The 18,813-nt window shown below is 38.3% G+C and overlaps 1 protein-coding gene across 1 annotated transcript; it reads left to right on the top strand.

The window, feature by feature from the left end:
• The first annotated feature begins 317 nt into the window (after window positions 1–317).
• Window positions 318–18,058, top strand: gtpbp8 (GTP binding protein 8 (putative)). The gene is made up of 8 exons (XM_050048373.1): window positions 318–453; window positions 977–1,171; window positions 1,292–1,445; window positions 4,739–4,837; window positions 6,633–6,763; window positions 9,642–9,741; window positions 13,799–13,917; window positions 17,864–18,058. The coding sequence occupies exons 2-8, from the start codon at window positions 1,002–1,004 to the stop codon at window positions 17,952–17,954; spliced, it is 864 nt and encodes a 287-aa protein (XP_049904330.1). The 5' UTR covers window positions 318–453; window positions 977–1,001; the 3' UTR covers window positions 17,955–18,058.
• The last annotated feature ends 755 nt before the right edge of the window (window positions 18,059–18,813 follow it).

Raw genomic sequence — 18,813 nt, 5'->3', positions numbered from 1 at the left:
TATGATAATGAGAAGTAAATATAAAACAATTTAAAAAAAAGAAAAAAGAAACCAATAAAACTAAATATGATTAAAAGAATAAACGCAGTAAACACAAAATATGAATAACAGTAATGATAGGCGGGATCGACACAGAATAAAAAGATGAATAGAAAAAATTAAGAGCCTTTATTTTTTCTGACCAGTTATTGCGAACTTTATTTCAGTTGGTTTACTACATAGAGTAAGTCAAATAATAGTAACCACATATTTATTAAATAAAATTACAAATATATCGGAACCCTTAGCAGAGTGAAGTTGTTTCAGTCGAACTCATTTGAGCGCTGCACACAACATGGAGGACAGTGAAAGCAATCTGTAATAAGCAGTCATGGCATCGGAAAATAACAATCAGTTACAGCCAAACCAGGCTGTGTTATTTTATTATGAAGCAATGAAAATGTCGGAGTTTAGGTAAGTGGTGAAATTAAACCGCAGTTCGAAATGTTGTTCATATCAAACGTTTTATAACTGCTACATGTAACGTTAATGTTTCGCTTACTTACTGGACAGTCTAACGTCCACTTGACCTTAACGTTGTTTGTTAAGGGACAAAATCAGGTTTACAGCTAAATGTCACACATTTATGAACAAAGTATTAGGTAGGCAACGACGTAAACTTTTTCTTAAGTGTGTTACATTTTTATGAAATAAGTTATAGACAGCGTTAAAACATGAAATTTAACATTAGCTTTTCAGAGTGTCTTGTAAGCTTTTACATTTGTCATGACCTCGTGTTATCATCAGAGTTATGTAAGAAGTATTTGTATTGAATATAGCAGACTGTGTTACTCCCCACGTGCTTTGGATTGTAGAACGACCATGTAAAGCAGGGGCTGATCATCATCTCGCACTGAAGCTAACGCGTTTGTAAGACAACGCTGGCTGCACTTAAATAAAAGTTAAGAATTTCACACTGTCCTTTTCCCACCTGCAGGCAGGTCTGAAATCAGCAGTGGAAGATGTTTTGTCTCCGGCTGTCCCTGAGGCTACAGCGCGGGACACAAGTTTGTTCTGTGTCCCAGCAGAGCGTCCATAAACTTGCTTCACTTCAGAAAGCCACAATGCTTCCCCCAAAGAAAGCCCAAAGCTTACTTTACCCCTTTAGTGAGCTGGAGGTTTACCTGGACAGGTACTGTATTCGGTTTCTCCATCTGATATGCGTGACTAGAGTAATTGGGGTGCATGTTTTTGTATTGTCTTCTTTCATATCCTGAGTTTGATTATTTAGCTCACTGGGATGAATTTTCAGGTCTGTGGACAGGACAGAGTTCCAGCTTTTTCATCCCAGTTTGGAGGACATGGTTAAAGCAGAAAAGCTCTTCTGCTCTTCACAGTCTCATAAAATTGATTACTACGTCTCTGCAGAGAGGATGGACCATGTACCTGCACTGAAACCACCAGAGGTCAGTAGCCAGCCTCAGTCATACTGTTGGCAATTAGGTCATGTTCAGTACTACCAAAATGTATGAATGAGGGTCCCAACACAGAGGTCCCTTGCAAAAAAAAACTGCCGTGTTGTCAACATGAAGTCATCTGCTGCGTTGACAGATCACATACACACAAGCACACATTCCTGGTAGATAACTTTGTAACATGAACACTGTATTTCTATTGTTTACGTTGCATTGTGGCAACAAAAGATAAAATAATTGCTGCTGTGATCATTTTTTTCACAGTTGTAAAATCCTACCTCATAAACTGTTTTGGCATCTGATACACAACCTCATGGATCTATTTCTCCAGCTGGATGTCCTGTATTGTATTCTATATTTCACTGGTAACCTGAAGCAACACGTGTGTTGTTTAATGCAAGGCTTATTTTTGGTCTGAGTGCAAGCTAAAGGCTACAGATACCTCATAAACAGAGCATTAATTGGCGTAAGCTGCAGTTTAAATGACTTTTGATTCTATGGTAGCTGTGTTCATACTGTGGTGGTGTGCCACAGGAGGGAATGCATTGTGCCTTGGCAGACAGTGAAACACAGTGAGGAATGTGTTTTCTTATTCTGCTGATTCATCTGATACAGTTTACTGTAAATATATTAAGAAAGTCTGGACATTTATGACTGCATTTATGGGTTTTTATGACTAGCCGTGGCCAGAGGCATTATGTTTTCAGGTTGTCGGTCTGTCCGCCCATCCTGTGCTTGTGAACATGTTATCTCAAGAGTGCCTTGAGGGAATTTCTTCAAATTTGGCACAAACGTCCACTTGGACTCAATGGTAAACTGATTCAATTTTGGTGGTCAAAGGTCACTGTTACCTTGCATCTGCCTCATTCTTGTGAATGCAGTATCTCAAGAAGGCATTGAGGGAGTCTCCTCAAATTTGGCATGGACATCCACTTGGACTCAAGAATGAACTGATTGGAATTTGGTGGTTGAAGGTCACTGTGGCCTCACAAAACATGTTTTTGGCCATAACTCAAGAGTTCACAGGCTAATTATGACAACATTTCACACGTGTCTAATAGGATAAAATGATGAAGTGGTGACATTTTATATCCAAGAGGTTAAAGGTCAATTTCACTGTGACATCATAATGTTCTACAAAAGCATTTTTTCTGGCCATTATTCAACATCATATCTCAGGAACAGAAGAGGAGACATTTGGTCAGATACCGAATATGTGACACTAATCCTGGGTGTTCACCTTGAAACTGTGCTGATTGTTTATATCTTCTGTGCTGGTGTGTGTGTGTGTGTGTGTGTATGTGTGTGTATGTGTGTGTGTGTGTGTGTGTGTGTGTGTGAAGCATCCATGTTTTCACACACATGTAAGTGCAACTTGACTGGCTTGCTGGGACATACAACAACGAGATAATTCTATTTTTTTTTTTCTTTTCCCCTAAGTGACCCTTTTCCTCTGTGTTCCACCATGAGCAGAACTCCTTGTGGATGTTGTCTCTCTGTCAGATTGGCAAGTCTAGAATAGGGATGCACCGAAATGAAAATTTGTGGCCGAAGCCGAATAAAATTAAACGCTTGGCCGAATACCGAGTACCGAATACCGATTACCGTTGTTTAGTTTTTCATTAGTTTTTGCAGATGAACCCCCTCCAGATTAGTGTTGTCACGGTACCAAAATTGGGACCCACGGTACGATACCAATGAAAATATCATGGTTCTGAGTAGTATCACGATACCACAGCGAAAATGAGGCAGATGTGCCGTTTGTCATTTATAAAAAGATAAATCACTTTTCTATAATACATCACTGATATTTCAGTGGAATAAATTACTTATTGACTTATTCATACTTCAAAAACAGCATCAATAAGTGATTAACATGGGGGCATCAAAATAAAATAAATAAATAAAAATCAACCAGCCACCCTCCTCCCCTGACAAGTAAAGAAGAGTCCCTCCATAAGTAAAGAACAGTCCCTAAAGTGTGGTGAGGTTTGTGGACCGTTACTGCCAGAAAGAGAAATGTGAACGGCTCGTTTCTCCTCTGACACGAAACATACCTGTGTGCTGCCACGGCTCGGCTGTCCAGGTACTTCTGGGCAGTCATGACACCAAGAAGAGGACATTATTGGAGCCGGAATTCTCTGTCGCCGGTAATATCTTGCGCCACGGAGCACTATGGCTGCCGTATTGCTGCTGCTGGTTGAAATCTGTACTCGCACAGCGTGGTTAATGATTTATTTTGCCCGCACAAAACCATTTTTAATCGCAAATGCGAGTGTCGTGACGGACGGAGTAAAATATCGCCACACTGCTGACATTTTACTCCGTCCGTCACCGCACGCTGTTTGATTGCGTTATCAAAACGTGCCGCTATTATTCGGCCTTGCTTTTCACTTAGGCCTATTCCACCGAATACCGAATGTGTGTTTTTTTTGCAATATTCGGCTGATTATATTCGGTTACCGAACATTCGGTGCATCCCTAGTCTAGAACTTTTTTTCACACTGCAGTAGTCCAGTTTATTCTTTAATGACCTGCTGTCATTAAGTGGGCCAAAGTCTCCAGCCTTAAACCATTCACATTTCAAAATGATTTAACCGTTCCCTACCTGCTTCCTCCTGTTGTCCGACTCATAACACCAGCCAGATCAAGTTTGTCCAACTTTTAAACTTAAGGTTGTTCCCATTGCCCTTCCGTGACCCAAACAGTGGACACTCAGTCCGTTAGAAATGTAGCATAATGTCTCTTTACCCTCCTGCAGCCTCATACATAATTAAGCATGAGTTGACAGTTGATAATAAATGAGCAGATTTATAACCTTATAGACAGTCGTGTTCACCGGAGGGCTCAGAATGGAACATTGTGTTGATAGACAACGGGGTCTTTTTGGCATGCTGAGTTAGTTACCACTCTGCCTCTGTGCTCTGTCAGAGGATGATGTATTTGTAGCTTACTGGCAGCATGAGCCTCTATCCATCTGTCTTGTGTCTGAGAGATAGATGATCCGATGTCATGTCCCGTGGGACTTGGCGGTCGTTGGTACTGCAGTAGCAAAATGGTAGCAGCCAGCCGCAGCAGCACTAATGGTCAGAACAGGTGTGCTGGTAAAAATGTTCACTGAAAATTGAAAACCTGACAGACCTTTAAGGAAAATATTTCAGCACAGACTCACACAGATCATTGAATTACTATCAAGATCATTAGAAAAGTAACTGTAAGGTGTAATTAAATAATAAAAAGAATTCAAAATAAAAGGACTCAGAGGAAGTTTTGTGTATTTTCAGGTGTGTTTCATTGGCAGAAGCAACGTGGGCAAGTCGTCCCTCATCAAAGGTCTCTTCTCACTGACTCCTGAGGTAGAAGTCCGAGTCTCCAAAACTCCAGTGAGTAGTCTTAACTGACATACAGTGTGTGTTTGAATTTCAAGGTCTGGCATGTATAGTTTACACAATGTTATCTCGCATATCAAGTCATAAGTGGACCTGACGAGATATAAGTTAGAATGACTTTACCTGCTGTTGTTGTAATCTCAAATAAACCTCGTTCAAGTTTTCCCTGCCTGATAAGAGTACTGCGAGCCTTCACAAAAAGAAACTGGATCATGAGTCAAAACTGGGATATCTTAATGCAGACTAAAGGCTCATTTGTGTTCATCATCAGGCACATATATATATATATATATATATATATATACATACAGAGATGGAGCCTTTTAGTCCATACTCTGCATTCGTTTCATCCATATTTGTGCACTTTTTCTGACAGCTTGCAGATATGGATGAAACTGAGCAGTACCACCAGAGATCGTGGAGACAGTGTAGCATATTTCAAGCGAGACAGGACCATAGGAGATGACAAAGACTATCAAAAAAATGGCGGAACAGAATGCGTCAGTAATATGGTAAATGGAATTCTCTGTCCACCTGTCGCATTGTATTTAATGGCCTCACAGACCACCGCCATCTAGAATGTTTCCCTCATTAAAAGGTACATTGTTACGACCTCCTCCACTGTTACCTTGTTTCTCGTACGAAATTTTTGACTCCACCCTCTAGTGCCATTGACTTTATCCATGCCATCATAAGAAAGCATGGAAGTATGAGGGCAGTGACATTTACAATGTTTGAAACAGACGTATCTATTTTCGTATGTAAGAAGAGCCCCAGTCGGCTGGAGGATTCGAACCCAGAACCCTGCTGTGAGGCAACAGTGCTAACCACTGTATCACCATACCACCCAGGAAACCAATGTGATATGAAATGATTCTATCTAAATCCAAACAGTTCTAATTTTAGTTTACATTATGTAGATAAAGTTCTGTTGGGACTGATTGTTTGGACAACTTGAAAAAGTTAAGTATTGAGAAGTTAAGCATATTTTACTAAAATGCGAAAAAAAAAAAAGTTTAGTGGAAAATTTGAAATTTTAAAAAATATAGTGAAAGTTCACACTCAAACTTGTTAAAAGTAGTTGGACAAAATAATCTTTACTCAAGGTCTACTTACTAGCTTTTTCACTGCACTTTGAAACTGCATTTAATGCTCTTCATCAGTAGATTGTGTAAGCAGATCTTGAGTCAAAAGTCAACATTGAGTCAGATTTTTTACCCCTATCAATGCTCATTTAGTTACATACATGCTATGTATAAAGCATCTTCTTTTTTCACATCATTATTAAAGGGGCTCTATGCCAATTCAGAGTGTATGACTTTTATGGACACGGCTCTTAACATGGAGGTGGCACATGGTTACACATAGTAAATAGCAGTCTGCTGCTATATTAATGCTCTGACTGTCACATACAGAATGTTTGAGTACCTTTTAATTTGAACATTTTCACACATGTTGACTATTTGTTGTTACCCTTGAAATTACCTTAGTTGCAGTGTTGAAAATACTTTTGTCTTCTTTTTTTTTTTTTTGGAAATAATGATAATTAAAATGACACACTATTCATATACAGCGGTGTGGAATATAATGATAACATTGCATTTCGCTGAAGTTAGGATGGGCTTCACACCTGCTACCAGTGTAGCAGTGATGAAGTAATTCATCTGTATGAAAATGAAAGAAGCAAAGATATCAGCATATGACTTGTCTTGCTCAGAGTTTAACTCATTATTTTTCCTTGACATCTCCTTAGCGTTCATGTATCTTTCTCTCTGTATTTCCTCCCCAGGGTCACACAAAGAAAATGAACTTCTTTAGAGTGGGCAAAGCTTTCACCATCGTTGACATGCCCGGCTATGGACACAGAGCACCCAAAGACTTTGTGGATATGGTAGAGCCGTATCTTTACACAAGGAAAAAGTAAGACATTTACTTTCGTTAGCTGCCTGGGGGAAGCAAGTCCTGTGTGTTTATGGAGCAGAGTCACATGGTCTCAGCACAGAGAGAATAAATAGCCCTCATACACATATGACTGATGTGTGGAGGGCCACAGTAAGACTGCCATTAACTATCCACCCTGCAATAAATACAAAAGGGGAAACACCATGTGAATCAGACCTATACCACACTGCACAACTCAAAAACTTACCACTGGGCCAGCAAATTCCAGAACATTACCTTCACACACAAGTTTGATCTGACTTCAGGCAGAATGAATAATACTCAGAAACACGGGCATTTACTGTCTTTTGTCTTTTACTGACAAAGCGTATGACATCAACATGGCTTCTGTAATGTCTTGTTTACATTTTGTCTCCTCAGGCAGAAGTGTAATGAAGTTCTTATAAGTGCAACCTAAAAGGAAGCCTATATTGATACATTTGCAGTATTTGTTCAATGAGGTTGACCTCTTGTGTTAAAAAAATCATCTGCTTTTCTTACTTCTAATGATTTCTTTTCCCACTCTAATGGTAAAACCTTTTACATGTAGCTTAAAAAAGTCCCACCCTCTATAGCTAGAGTCTCCAACTCAAACTACCTGAGGCCTCTACGACGAATCCAGTTCAACCCAGGATATCTTCTCGCTATCTGGTTTGACTAACCCTAACACTGGCTGTCTGGATAACTGGTACTAAAAAGCTGGTTAGCAACCAGTTCAGTCAACTCTGGATTTTCCTATCCAGCCACGAGCGTGTTCATGTAAAAGGGGCGGGGTTGTTAATTATGAGAGACATCACCAGAATCATGACTGAAGTAGGCTGCTTCATATGATATGAGATGAAACAGTAGCAAAAATGTCTGCGAATAATAGACAGTAAAATGTTAGTGGCGTGGGATGTAAATGACATTCTCTAGTCTTAAAACGGAAAGTCTAGAAACACTGAAAACACTATCCAAAAATTCACCGTCATCAGAGACTTAAATTACGTGCAGGTATCACTGAGCTATGGGCCTATGTGACATTGGTATAGAGTATTTTTTGCTGTTTAGTTGGATGATAATGAAACTACTCTGAATATGTCACATAACACATTAAATACGGGTGGTCATCAAATTCAAATGTCTCATCCAGATCCAGTTGGTCAAAATCGGGTAAAAATTCAGCCATGACTACTCCAAACAGAGTAATTCCTTGCGTTTGGTAAGGTCACTCCAGCGGTAACTTCCTTCAACAACTCAAATCTCTTTCAGAGCCAGACTTTCACTCTCTGAGTGTTTTGACTTGCCACAACAAACATGTCTGAATTTTTACCCGATTTTGCAGAGCTCATTGAAACTGAAGAGCAGACGAGGAGAGAGAGGGAGCAGTGTTACTTCGGTAGCACATATACTAAAATTGCAACAGGCAGAAGAACATGTCCAAATCGAGCTAAAGGTAAACACAGACGTTCATTTCTCCTTTCCGTTATGTTGTCGGATAACTATACTAACAATCCGAGCCTATCTGTGTGAAAAAAATGCACTTTTAGTGGACGTATTTTGGCGTTGTTTGACGCTGTCTGAATACCCTATTATTTAATATAGCGCACGCTCACGGGCTGCAGGCAGGTCAGCCCTAGCTTCGTACTGGAGAAATGTCAAATATTGAACATCCTATCACTCATTTAGACAAAAGTAGATCGGAAAATAGGGCCCAGGCTGAAAAAAAAACATTAGTTCCCCTTTAATGAATTGATCAAAAAAATAGAAAGCTTACTAGCACTTTAGCAGCATATCCACCTTTTTGGAAACCACAAAGTGAGGCAGGAGTCCTTATGATATAGCTGACCCTTTTCTGCCTGATTAAATGATGTTTTTATCGAAATCCGACAGAGTTGACAAAAATCTCGGACACATCATTAAAGGGCCAATATTGTCACAAAAAATATATATTAAAACAAAGATGATTATAACAGTACATTTTTACACCAATGCTATCTGTATGTATGGTTAGTTTTAGATTTTGAAGGCTTTTGACATTTTTTAATTTTAAGTTGTGAATTCTTGCCATGGGACAAGATGGTACAGGGCAAGTTTACAAAAAAAACATGAAAGCATCTCAAAATATTTTATAATTCATATTTATTTCATAAATATAAATCTTTTAAGGATAATGTTTCACCCCCAAAATGAAATTAGTGTATTCGTAAGTTACAATTTTAAGTTGTTGTTTTTTTTGTTTGTTTGTTTGTTTTGTTTTTGTTTTTTTTGCTGGCAAGATAAGTCCCAATTCGAATGGGTGAACTATTTACTCTGGTGCCAAAGTACTTGTCTCTCCCTCTCCTCTTCCATGTACATTCCATTTTGAGAAGAAGAAAAAAATGCAGCTTGCGATTGTGTTTCTGGACAGTTGCAGCCGAACCAGAAATGGTCTGTATGGAAACAAACTTAATTTTTGTGAGATATGTTTGTTTCTGTTCCATGACTGTAATATGAGGCCATGCTACAAATAAAGTCAGTGGAACTGAATTGTGCTACCTGTAGATTGTGACCCAGTCCACAAGGTGGTGCTGTGTAGTCACGCCACTGTCATTTAGAATGCGTTTGTTATTTACAACTACTTAAGTCATGATGAATGAAACATTCGCAGAGCCTGCAGAGTAAAAAAAAAAAATCATCTTTCATCCAAGAGACTAGAGTGTGATGTCATGTGTACCAGTGTTTTTTTACTGGCCCTATCTTCTGCATCTGAAGATCTGTGCTGGTAAACCCTTATTTTTATGACCGTGGAAGACCTTGAAATGTCTCACCAGTCATATTCATGAGCCTGTCCTTTGTTACATATAAAACTTGGCTAATGTATCTTTACTTCCTTCAGTCTGGTGAGGACATTCCTGCTGGTTGATGGCAGTGTTGGTCTCCAGAAGGCTGACATGATCGCCTTGGAGATGTGTGAGGAGACCAGATGTCCATATGTGGTAGGACACACACACACACACACACACACACACAGACGAAATAGATGAAAAAAGAGAATCGTTGGAGAGCATTTGTTTTCATTTAGCTTCACTTAGTCAAAGTTACACATGCTAAGCATGCCTGCATGGTGCTGATGTTATTGTAACATTAGATATTTACTCTGGGTACCAAATGTGCTGCTCAGTTGGGAAGCATTGGCGCTCCTGTAGAGTGTCAAATACATGGCTTTCCTGGAATTTAAGCCCATGTTGTGGAGAAAGGCATTTTAGCATATTTCTGGTGTTTCCACTCGTACTTGAAATTAGGGTTGGGCAATATGGCTAAAAATGTTATCAGGATAAAGATATTCACATCAGTCAATATGAATAATTATCACGAAAAAGTCAGGTCATTATTTCTTTCATATTGAAAGGCTGATTTTTGCTCCGGAAGTGAAAGTGAAAAAAAAAAAAAAAAAAACATGGTTTATTTATTGTCAGAACATGACAATATTTGCCAAACAGCAGAACATTTTTACAAATCCTAGGTAGATTTAAAACACTTAGAATTAAAAAGTCAATAAATAAAACAATAAGCAGACGAAGAAATCTTAATTCTGGCAGGACATCAACTCTTTGTACAGACCATGTAAACATTTTGTAAGTGTGTGTTAGCTGACAATGTAAACAGCATAAATAGACAAAACAAAAATGTTAACTGTGATCAGAATTTTCTGTTCAAGTTTTACACCCACAGTTGATTATTTCTGCCATTTCTCAATCAAAACAATACCAAAAACAGACAGACATGACTTTGTGAAGTAGCATGGGATCATTTATTGCAGACAAAAATCTGACTTGGACAGAAATCAGTCCTATTCACATTACCTTTAATTATGTCATGTAATGTCATTCTAAAGAAATAGCCAGTTCATCATTCATGTTAACTTGCTAACTTACCATAGCATTAAATGAGTCAATGATACAGCTACTGTAGCTAAGGTTGTGTGGTGAATTCAATCATGGGTAGCCCTGTGCTGTTATCTGTGCTCAAAACAGTCATACTAAAAATAACTTTATTAGCATGTTTTAATGTTGTTGTAACATTAAAACATTACCATTTGCATTAGTGACTGGTCTCGTCTTCTTTTTCTACTACTACTGCTTCTACTGACATTACTCTTCTCCCTCTTCTTCTTCTGGTTAATGGCAGGTGGCAACTGGTGTTTAAGGTGGCCCCTCTAGGTGTGTATGCGTGGTGAAGTCAGATTTTATCAAACAGTTATTATACCTGTATTGAAGAAACACACAGACATGCGCGCGCTTTATTGAAACTTAGCAACATTGTGTATATTTAGTTGAAAAAGACTTCTGAGTGAATCATTTTATAAGATCTTATCTTGAAAGCAGAGGATATGAAGAAAAGGACATATTGGACCATAACCCAAATAGAGATTATATTTCTTTTATCCATGTAATCTCAGTCATGATTATTATGATACTCATACTTCAAATGACGGTCAGCCAGCAAGATGTTCTCTGGTCACCAACCTGTAACTTGTATTTTGGGTGAGTCACCATCTCATATTACCAAATGACTTTTGAGTATGATGGATTATTTCTGTAAACATTGTGGAATCACAGTGATCAGTCCATTAATTGATAAATTTATCTATAGAAAATCAATCTACCAAGCAATAATAATATAATCTGATCAGTTATTTTGATAATCTTCTGATTAGTATTTTATTATTTGTTTCAAGAGGAAATGCCAGAATTCTCCAATGTCTAAACTGTGCGTGTTTTCTGGTTGTGGTAGTCTTCTACAGTTGTTAAAGGTTAATCTCTGGGGTTTGGACTGATTGTTGCATAAAACAACACATATGAGGAAATCACCCTGAGCTTTAGGAAATTGTTGTTCACGATGATTTGACTTTGTATAAGCCAAACAATATATTGAATATAGAAGAAAAAAATTGACAGATTAATTGATTATGAAAATGATCATTAGTTGCAGCCCTAAAAACATTGTATAAATGCTGCATCAATGTGACCCAGACATCAGGGGTTTTTTTGTTTTGTTTTTACACAAGTCTCTTGCCAAATAGCTGTTTGTTATGTGTGGCATGTTATGACACGCAAGTTAGAAGCTCTACAACACACTATGTGAGAACACACAGTGCCTGCCTGTGCCTGCCTGTAACCTGAAAACAAACCTGCACCATTAACATTTGCTGTGCCACACTGGCCACACCAACCCCAACCAATTTCAAACACAAGCAAATAATTGATTGCATGATCTGGGGTGAAAACAAATCATTAAAACAGGTGTGTAAGCACAGGTGAAATGTAGTTTGCTTAAACTTGTGCTTGAGAAACAGCAGCTTGCTTTTTGTTAATGCTGGAAATGTGTTATTATTATTATTTTTTTTCTTCTGCTATTTGGTGGAGATGGCAAGCAATAATGTCAGCCAGCTTTTCTCGTCCTTTTCACATTTTACTCATCGCTCTTACAAATCCTCATCATTATGTCCACACTGAATTAATGCTGAACGTTCTCACTCAGCTATTTAAAAACTGCTGTCCCCTCTGAAATGCCAGCGCTGTCGTGATGTAATGAAGCACCCCCACTCTCTACGCACTGTACAGTCAATTATTAATGCTCTCAGGTTATTAAACACTTTGACCATTATTAAGGGTGTGACAGTACAGCTTTTAACAAAGATGGACTCACAGTGCTTAAAGGCGAAGGAAGCATGAAGACGAGCTGAAAGGGTCATTTTCAAACCTAAAACCGACTTAAAAAAGTTGTTGCTGAGTTGTTGATAAGGGATAAGTTACAGTACAACAGCAGCTCAGTAAGTTGTAATGTAGTGACTATAGTAGGGATGTCCCAGTCTGATCTCAAAGATGTGTATTGGGATCATCAATCATTTTTTAACTGATTGACAGGCCCACATGGAAACTGCACCTGCAGATTTTCCTTAGATGTTGCTTGTGAAACTCAGAATATTGTCACTATCTCCTCCACCTCCTTGTGCATGTGTGTGACAGTCATGTGTTGTATTCAGTTAGCATTAAAATCAAAGTTAGTGATGTAGTCAAAAATAAGATTAACTGTTAATTGTTATTGTTAATTGTTAAATGGTCGGCAAATTATTTTTTTGTTCTCTGTGCTCCATATTGAATTTTCCATTTTAATAGTCTTGTGTCCCACATTTTGTTGATTGACTTTTCCAAAAATGTTTAATTTTCTCAAAATTGTAACTAAATTTCTCAAATTATTCATGATTAAATTACATTTCTGATTCTACTAAGTAGTTCTTTTAGCCTGCTTGAGGTAATTTTTGGTTTTAATATATTGTGTGAGATTATTTTTGTTCAAAAACAATTATTATCATAAAAGAACATTGTCTATCACATTACAAGCTAAAACAAACAAACAAAACACACTGTATACTATATACAGCAAAATGCTGCATGAGACTGTTTATGTTTTTAACCTAAGTTATAAGCACTCATCTCATTTCAGCTCAGTGTGAGAGTCTCTTGCATTTTGCTGTCATCCATGGCACATGGTGTTTCACTGCACTGCTCAGAGACAAGCTCCGCAAGTTAAAGCCAATAAGAGTAATATTTTAATGTAATCTGTGCAAAAGACGCACAAACGACGAAAATAAACACTCAACTATTCAGAGTTCCACTTCCTACTCTGCAACTTTTGACATTTGTGGGAATACACATGAGGAATATGCAAGCCTTGACAAGTTAGAAAACTGCAGTTCTTATAGAACTTGTATACTAATAATATAATCACTTTGCAGGAGAAAGACAATTGTAGACCAATCATACAAAAGCTAAAATCCTTATGTCCAGAGACGGCATAGTGCAGTATTCTTAGCTGTGGATTGGTTGATTAGGAAATTGGGATAAAATGAAGATCACCTGGTACCTGATGGTATTTCTATCTGTTTGCTGTGTTTTTTTTTTTAAATTTTTTTAAGAACTTGTGTAAGTCTGGTTATGCATATTGTACATGAGTGTAGAATTGTAATGTGCCAAATATTTTGTTGTGCAGATGGTGGTGACAAAGATTGACAAATGTGGACATGGAACACTGTTGAAAAACTTAATGAATCTTCAGGATGTGGTGAAAACACATACTACAAGCTGCTTCCCTCAGCCATTCCTGGTCAGGTGAGAGCCACACTTTGTATTTGACGGCTTAAAGAATAAGGCTGGTGATATTTTCTGTCTCTTATCATTAACAAACTCCACAAAAAACTCTTCCATGAATTGATTCTACTTAGAAGTGTTGTGTGTTCATATCAAAGCCTGATATCTCTTACTCTCCTGTGCCATAGAACTTTATTGTAGTCCAGAAACTATTAAAAACACATCAGTGAGCCAGACTGTTGTACTGGGTGACATGTTCCTTCATGACTATGAACACACACACACACACACACACACACTGGAGTTTATTTTGACTCAATCCCACATACACTATCTTACTGCCACAGATACTGACTAGCACACCAAGTGTGTGTTAATCAATGGCTGAAAATAGTCTCATGCTGTTCTAGGAAATTACTTATTTAAATGTTGTATGTATTTGTGTTATAGGATGGTGTATAACACCATCCTGTATTCCAAGGGTTGGAATTGGGGGATTAGATCACCACATGATTCCCCAGCGCGGCACCGCTGCTGCTCACCGCTCCCTCAGGGGATGGGTCGGGTCAAATGCGGAGAACAAATTTCATACACTCAGGTGTGTGACAATCAGTGGAACTTTAATCTTTTAATCTTTAAATGGCACTCAGCTCATCCTCAGACAAGGTTGGGATTTCATAAAGTACTTGGAGACAGACTATTGAATTGTTGGCTTTTGATCTTTTCACACTGTTAAAGATGTTTTAGGGGCACTTCTTACATGCTAACCTGGAGCCTGTTTCAGAAAGCGGGGTTTGTGAAAACTCTGAGTTAGTTAACACTAAGATGAGGGAAACTCTGGGTTTTCTGTTTCAGAAAGAGAGGTAACTTAAACTCTGAGTCAGCATTGTAGTGAATGCTTAAATTCACAACATTTGTTAAAGACACTGAAATAAAGCCACTGAATGCTGCTGAGCCAAAGATCCAAATAGATTGTAAAATTTAAAATCCACTGTAGTATTTCAACCTCCAAACTTTCTAAGTGAAACACCAACCACATTATTAAAAGATCAGATTGTGAGGGCACAGCTTTATCTCTATGTCTTTTGATTTATAAATTTTTTAAATCTTAAACTATATTTTTCCTCCTCAGTTGCTAGCTCCTGTGGTTTGTCCATGTCAGATTAAAGCTGAAGAAATAGATTTAAAATGTAATGTGGCCCATGGCCTAAATGATGAATTAATGGACAGCACTAAATGAAATTTTATTGTGTTAACTTATTAATGTTTTTCTCCCCTCTGACTCAGGCTATTTTTATATATAAATGTGCAGAGTCTGCATATACATGCACTAATATCTCTACGTCGACCAAATTAAAATGGAGGCTCTGCCTTTTATTTATTTGTTATTTATCTATTTATCTGAATCGTAGTATTGGAGCTCCATTGATGATGGCTTTATTCCTTCACTGTGCACAAGTTTAACTCTGAGTGAACATACTCAGAGTTGACTAAACTGACCTTGATAAGCTGTTCTGAATCCATCTCAGGGTTAGACTCAGACTTCAGAGTTAGACTCGTCTTATTAAAAATTTGAAGAACTTAATAACGTTAAGCATCCCTTTGAGTTGATACTACGGCGGCCGAGACGTACATTAAAGGCTTTTCTCGCAGCGCCAGCTGCACTGGAAATAGAGCAGTGGGCTGAAGCAGAGCCCCTGGGGTGTGGTGTGGGTTTGTTCATAGAATATAATGGAGGCGAGCGTTTTGACGCGTGGTGTATGGCGCCGGTGTGTGTTGCACTTCAGAGTTCAGGGTTAGACTCAGAGTTCAGGGTTAGACTCAGAGTTCAGAGTTAGACTCAGAGTTCAGGGTTAGACTCAGAGTTCAGTTAGACTCAGAGTTCAGGGTTAGACTCAGAGTTCAGGGTTAGACTCAGGGTTCAGTTAGACTCAGAGTTCAGAGTTAGACTCAGAGTTCAGAGTTAGACTCAGAGTTCAGGGTTAGACCCAGAGTTCAGGGTTAGACTCAGAGTTCAGGGTTAGACTCAGAGTTCAGGGTTAGACCCAGAGTAGAGTTCAGGGTTAGACCCAGAGTAGAGTTCAGAGTTAGACTCAGAGTTCAGAGTTAGACTCAGAGTTCAGAGTTAGACTCAGAGTTCAGGGTTAGACTCAGAGTTCAGGGTTAGACCCAGAGTTTGTTAAACCGGCTTTCTGAGACAGGCCCCTCTTCAGCAAACTGTACATTTCCATAGTATAATTGTATTACAGTAACATAGTCATGCATACAACCAACAACAGGGTTGAGCTGAATATGTGGATTAAATGAGTATCCAGTACGGATAATGTACTTTTTATGAGTAAAAGTATTGTGTCAATATCTATACAGATACTTATTCTAATAAATAATACATATAGCAACTTCTGATCCACCCATATCAGTCTCAGGTTTAAATAACAACATCCAGTGAAGTATCACCTATTTGTAGTTTAAACTCCACCCATTTTTAGTATGGATATATATGGATACAGGTGATTTAGTTTTAGTTGGTTGGAACAGACAGATAACAGTATACTCGCTCATCCCTACAAAACACTGTCTGAGTTTGTCGCTCTTAAATCAATCCGAGTTACTAAAACGCATTGTGTGTTTTCTTGTGGTCCCCCAAACTTGTCAAATACATTTCCTTTCTCATGAAACATTTACAAAGCTGTCTTTTTTTAAAAGACTTTTTAAATCCAGCTTTGTATATTGTTTCACTTGTGTGCGTGCACAAGTGCATCTTTGTGCACATGAGAGTTGTTGTGAAAGCAATAACTCAAAATCACCTTGTGGGATTTTTTTCAAATTTGGCACAAACGTCCACATGGACTCAGCAATGAACTGATTAGAATTTGGTGGTCGAAGGTCAAAAGTTGAAGTCAGTGTAACCTCATAAAACATGTTTTTTGCCACAAGTAAAGAATTCATACATTAATTATGGTAAGAATTCACACAAGTGTCTAAAAGGATATAGTGATGAAGTGATGTCATTTTACATTCAAAAGATCAAAGGTCAACTTGGCATCATAATGTTCTGGCCATTATTCAACACCATATCTCAGGAACAGAAGAGGAGACATTTGGTCAGATACTGAATTGGTGACACTAATCATGGGTATCCACCTTGAAACTGTGCTGATTGTATAGATCTTCTGTGCTGCCGGGGGGAAGATGTGTGTGAAGCAATCTTCTGTGCTGCCGGGGGGAAGATGTGTGTGAAGCATCCATGTTTTCACACACATGGAGGTAAACTGTAAGTGCAACTTGACTGGTTAGCGTATAGGCATCCAACTGCGAGGCAGTAATTGTAGTTTGTTTTTTTATTACACCAATCAAAGTTTATTTAGGACATTTAAGATGAAGAAAAAATGTTCCAAGAAATCACAACAATAAAATGAATCAAAATAGGAAAAAAAAACAAAAAAAAAACATGTTCCCACATGGAACACCTGGATGGAATGGACCACCTAACTCCAGTTTTGGACTTGAAATGTGCAGCTGTTAATAAAAGTCAAAAGTCAGTTTTCTCTTTGCATAAGAAAACAACACGGTTAGAATTAAACTTCAGGAGAGCAACTACAGTTCATGTAACAAAGAAATCCCATTGGATTTTAGATGCAGAGCTCAGCAAAGTGTTTATCAGGTGTTCCACTGCATATAGTAAAAACTGAAAATTGTCATTGGGGTTTGTGATTGGAGCTTATTAAAAAGCTTCCTTAAACCTTGCTTTGTAAAGGAAGTTATTCCCTACTGCTATCACCAGTGCTTGCTCATGGGAGAATTGTTGGGTCTCTGTGAATTAAATTAAAAAGTATAGTGCCAGACCTGCACTATATGAAAAGATTGTTTAGATAACTTTTAGATAACTTTTTAGGATTTGGTGCTATGTTCGATAAAATTGACATGACTGTCTTTGTCTCTCTCTCTCTCTCTCTCTTTGCAACAGCTCCCTGCAGTTTTGGGGGATCTACCTCCTGAGATGCTTCATTGCCCATGTGACAGGACACATCATTTTAGCGGACACCTCTCAAAGCTGACTAGAGGCCAGCTTATTCTAAATGGTTGGAACTGAGACTTGCTAAACTCTATACATCTAAACTGCTTCAGAGGCTTTTATTTTCTAATAAAATGCAAAACACTCCTTTGCTGGTTTGGCTGATTGTCCATTTACTTCATAGTTAGGCATTATATTAAATTTTTACACTATTTTCATAATACAGACAGATGCACACGGGTACACAAGTTTAGCATCTCAGTTGCAAACCATAGGCATTTTACTCTAACAGCTTCCACTCCTCTGGTTTCAGGCTTTTCACCATATTTCAAACCTGGCTGCTGATGTACTGCTATTCAGCCACATGAGCATTAGTGTGGTCTGATAATAAAATAGACTGACTGATGAAAAGTGTCATGAAATGTTAAACTGCATCTGAGGCTTTACAATAAGGTCTGGCTCACAGTGGGCATTCCAGTTCATCTCAAAGGTGTTGGGTGGGGATGAGGTCAGGACTTTCTGCAAGCCAGTTAACTTCTTCCACACCAAACTTTGAAAACTCTTCATGTACCTGGCTTTGAGCACGGGGGCATTGTCCTGCTGAATCAGGAAAAGGTCTTCCCCAAAGTGCAGTAAAGCAAACTACTGCGTTAATTATCATTGCATGCTGTAGCACTGAGTTTTCTATTAATGAGTCACAGCCATAAAAAACAGCCACAGACCAAAAGTCCACAAAAGTATGTAGATAGGAACTATGACAGTTTCATGTACTGGAAGCCATAGTGTGTAACTTTAAGGTAGGACTCTGCCTTAAAAGACCTATGCCCTTGCAAAGTCATAATTAAGATTAATAATAATCAGAATTTTAATTGACCTCTCTTGTTTGGCCTACAAGGAGGACT

This window comes from Epinephelus moara, chromosome 7, assembly GCF_006386435.1.
Source record: "Epinephelus moara isolate mb chromosome 7, YSFRI_EMoa_1.0, whole genome shotgun sequence".
NCBI lineage: Eukaryota > Metazoa > Chordata > Actinopteri > Perciformes > Serranidae > Epinephelus > Epinephelus moara.
Note: the sequence above shows the minus strand (reverse complement) of the source record. Positions and strands in the feature narration are given on the sequence as shown.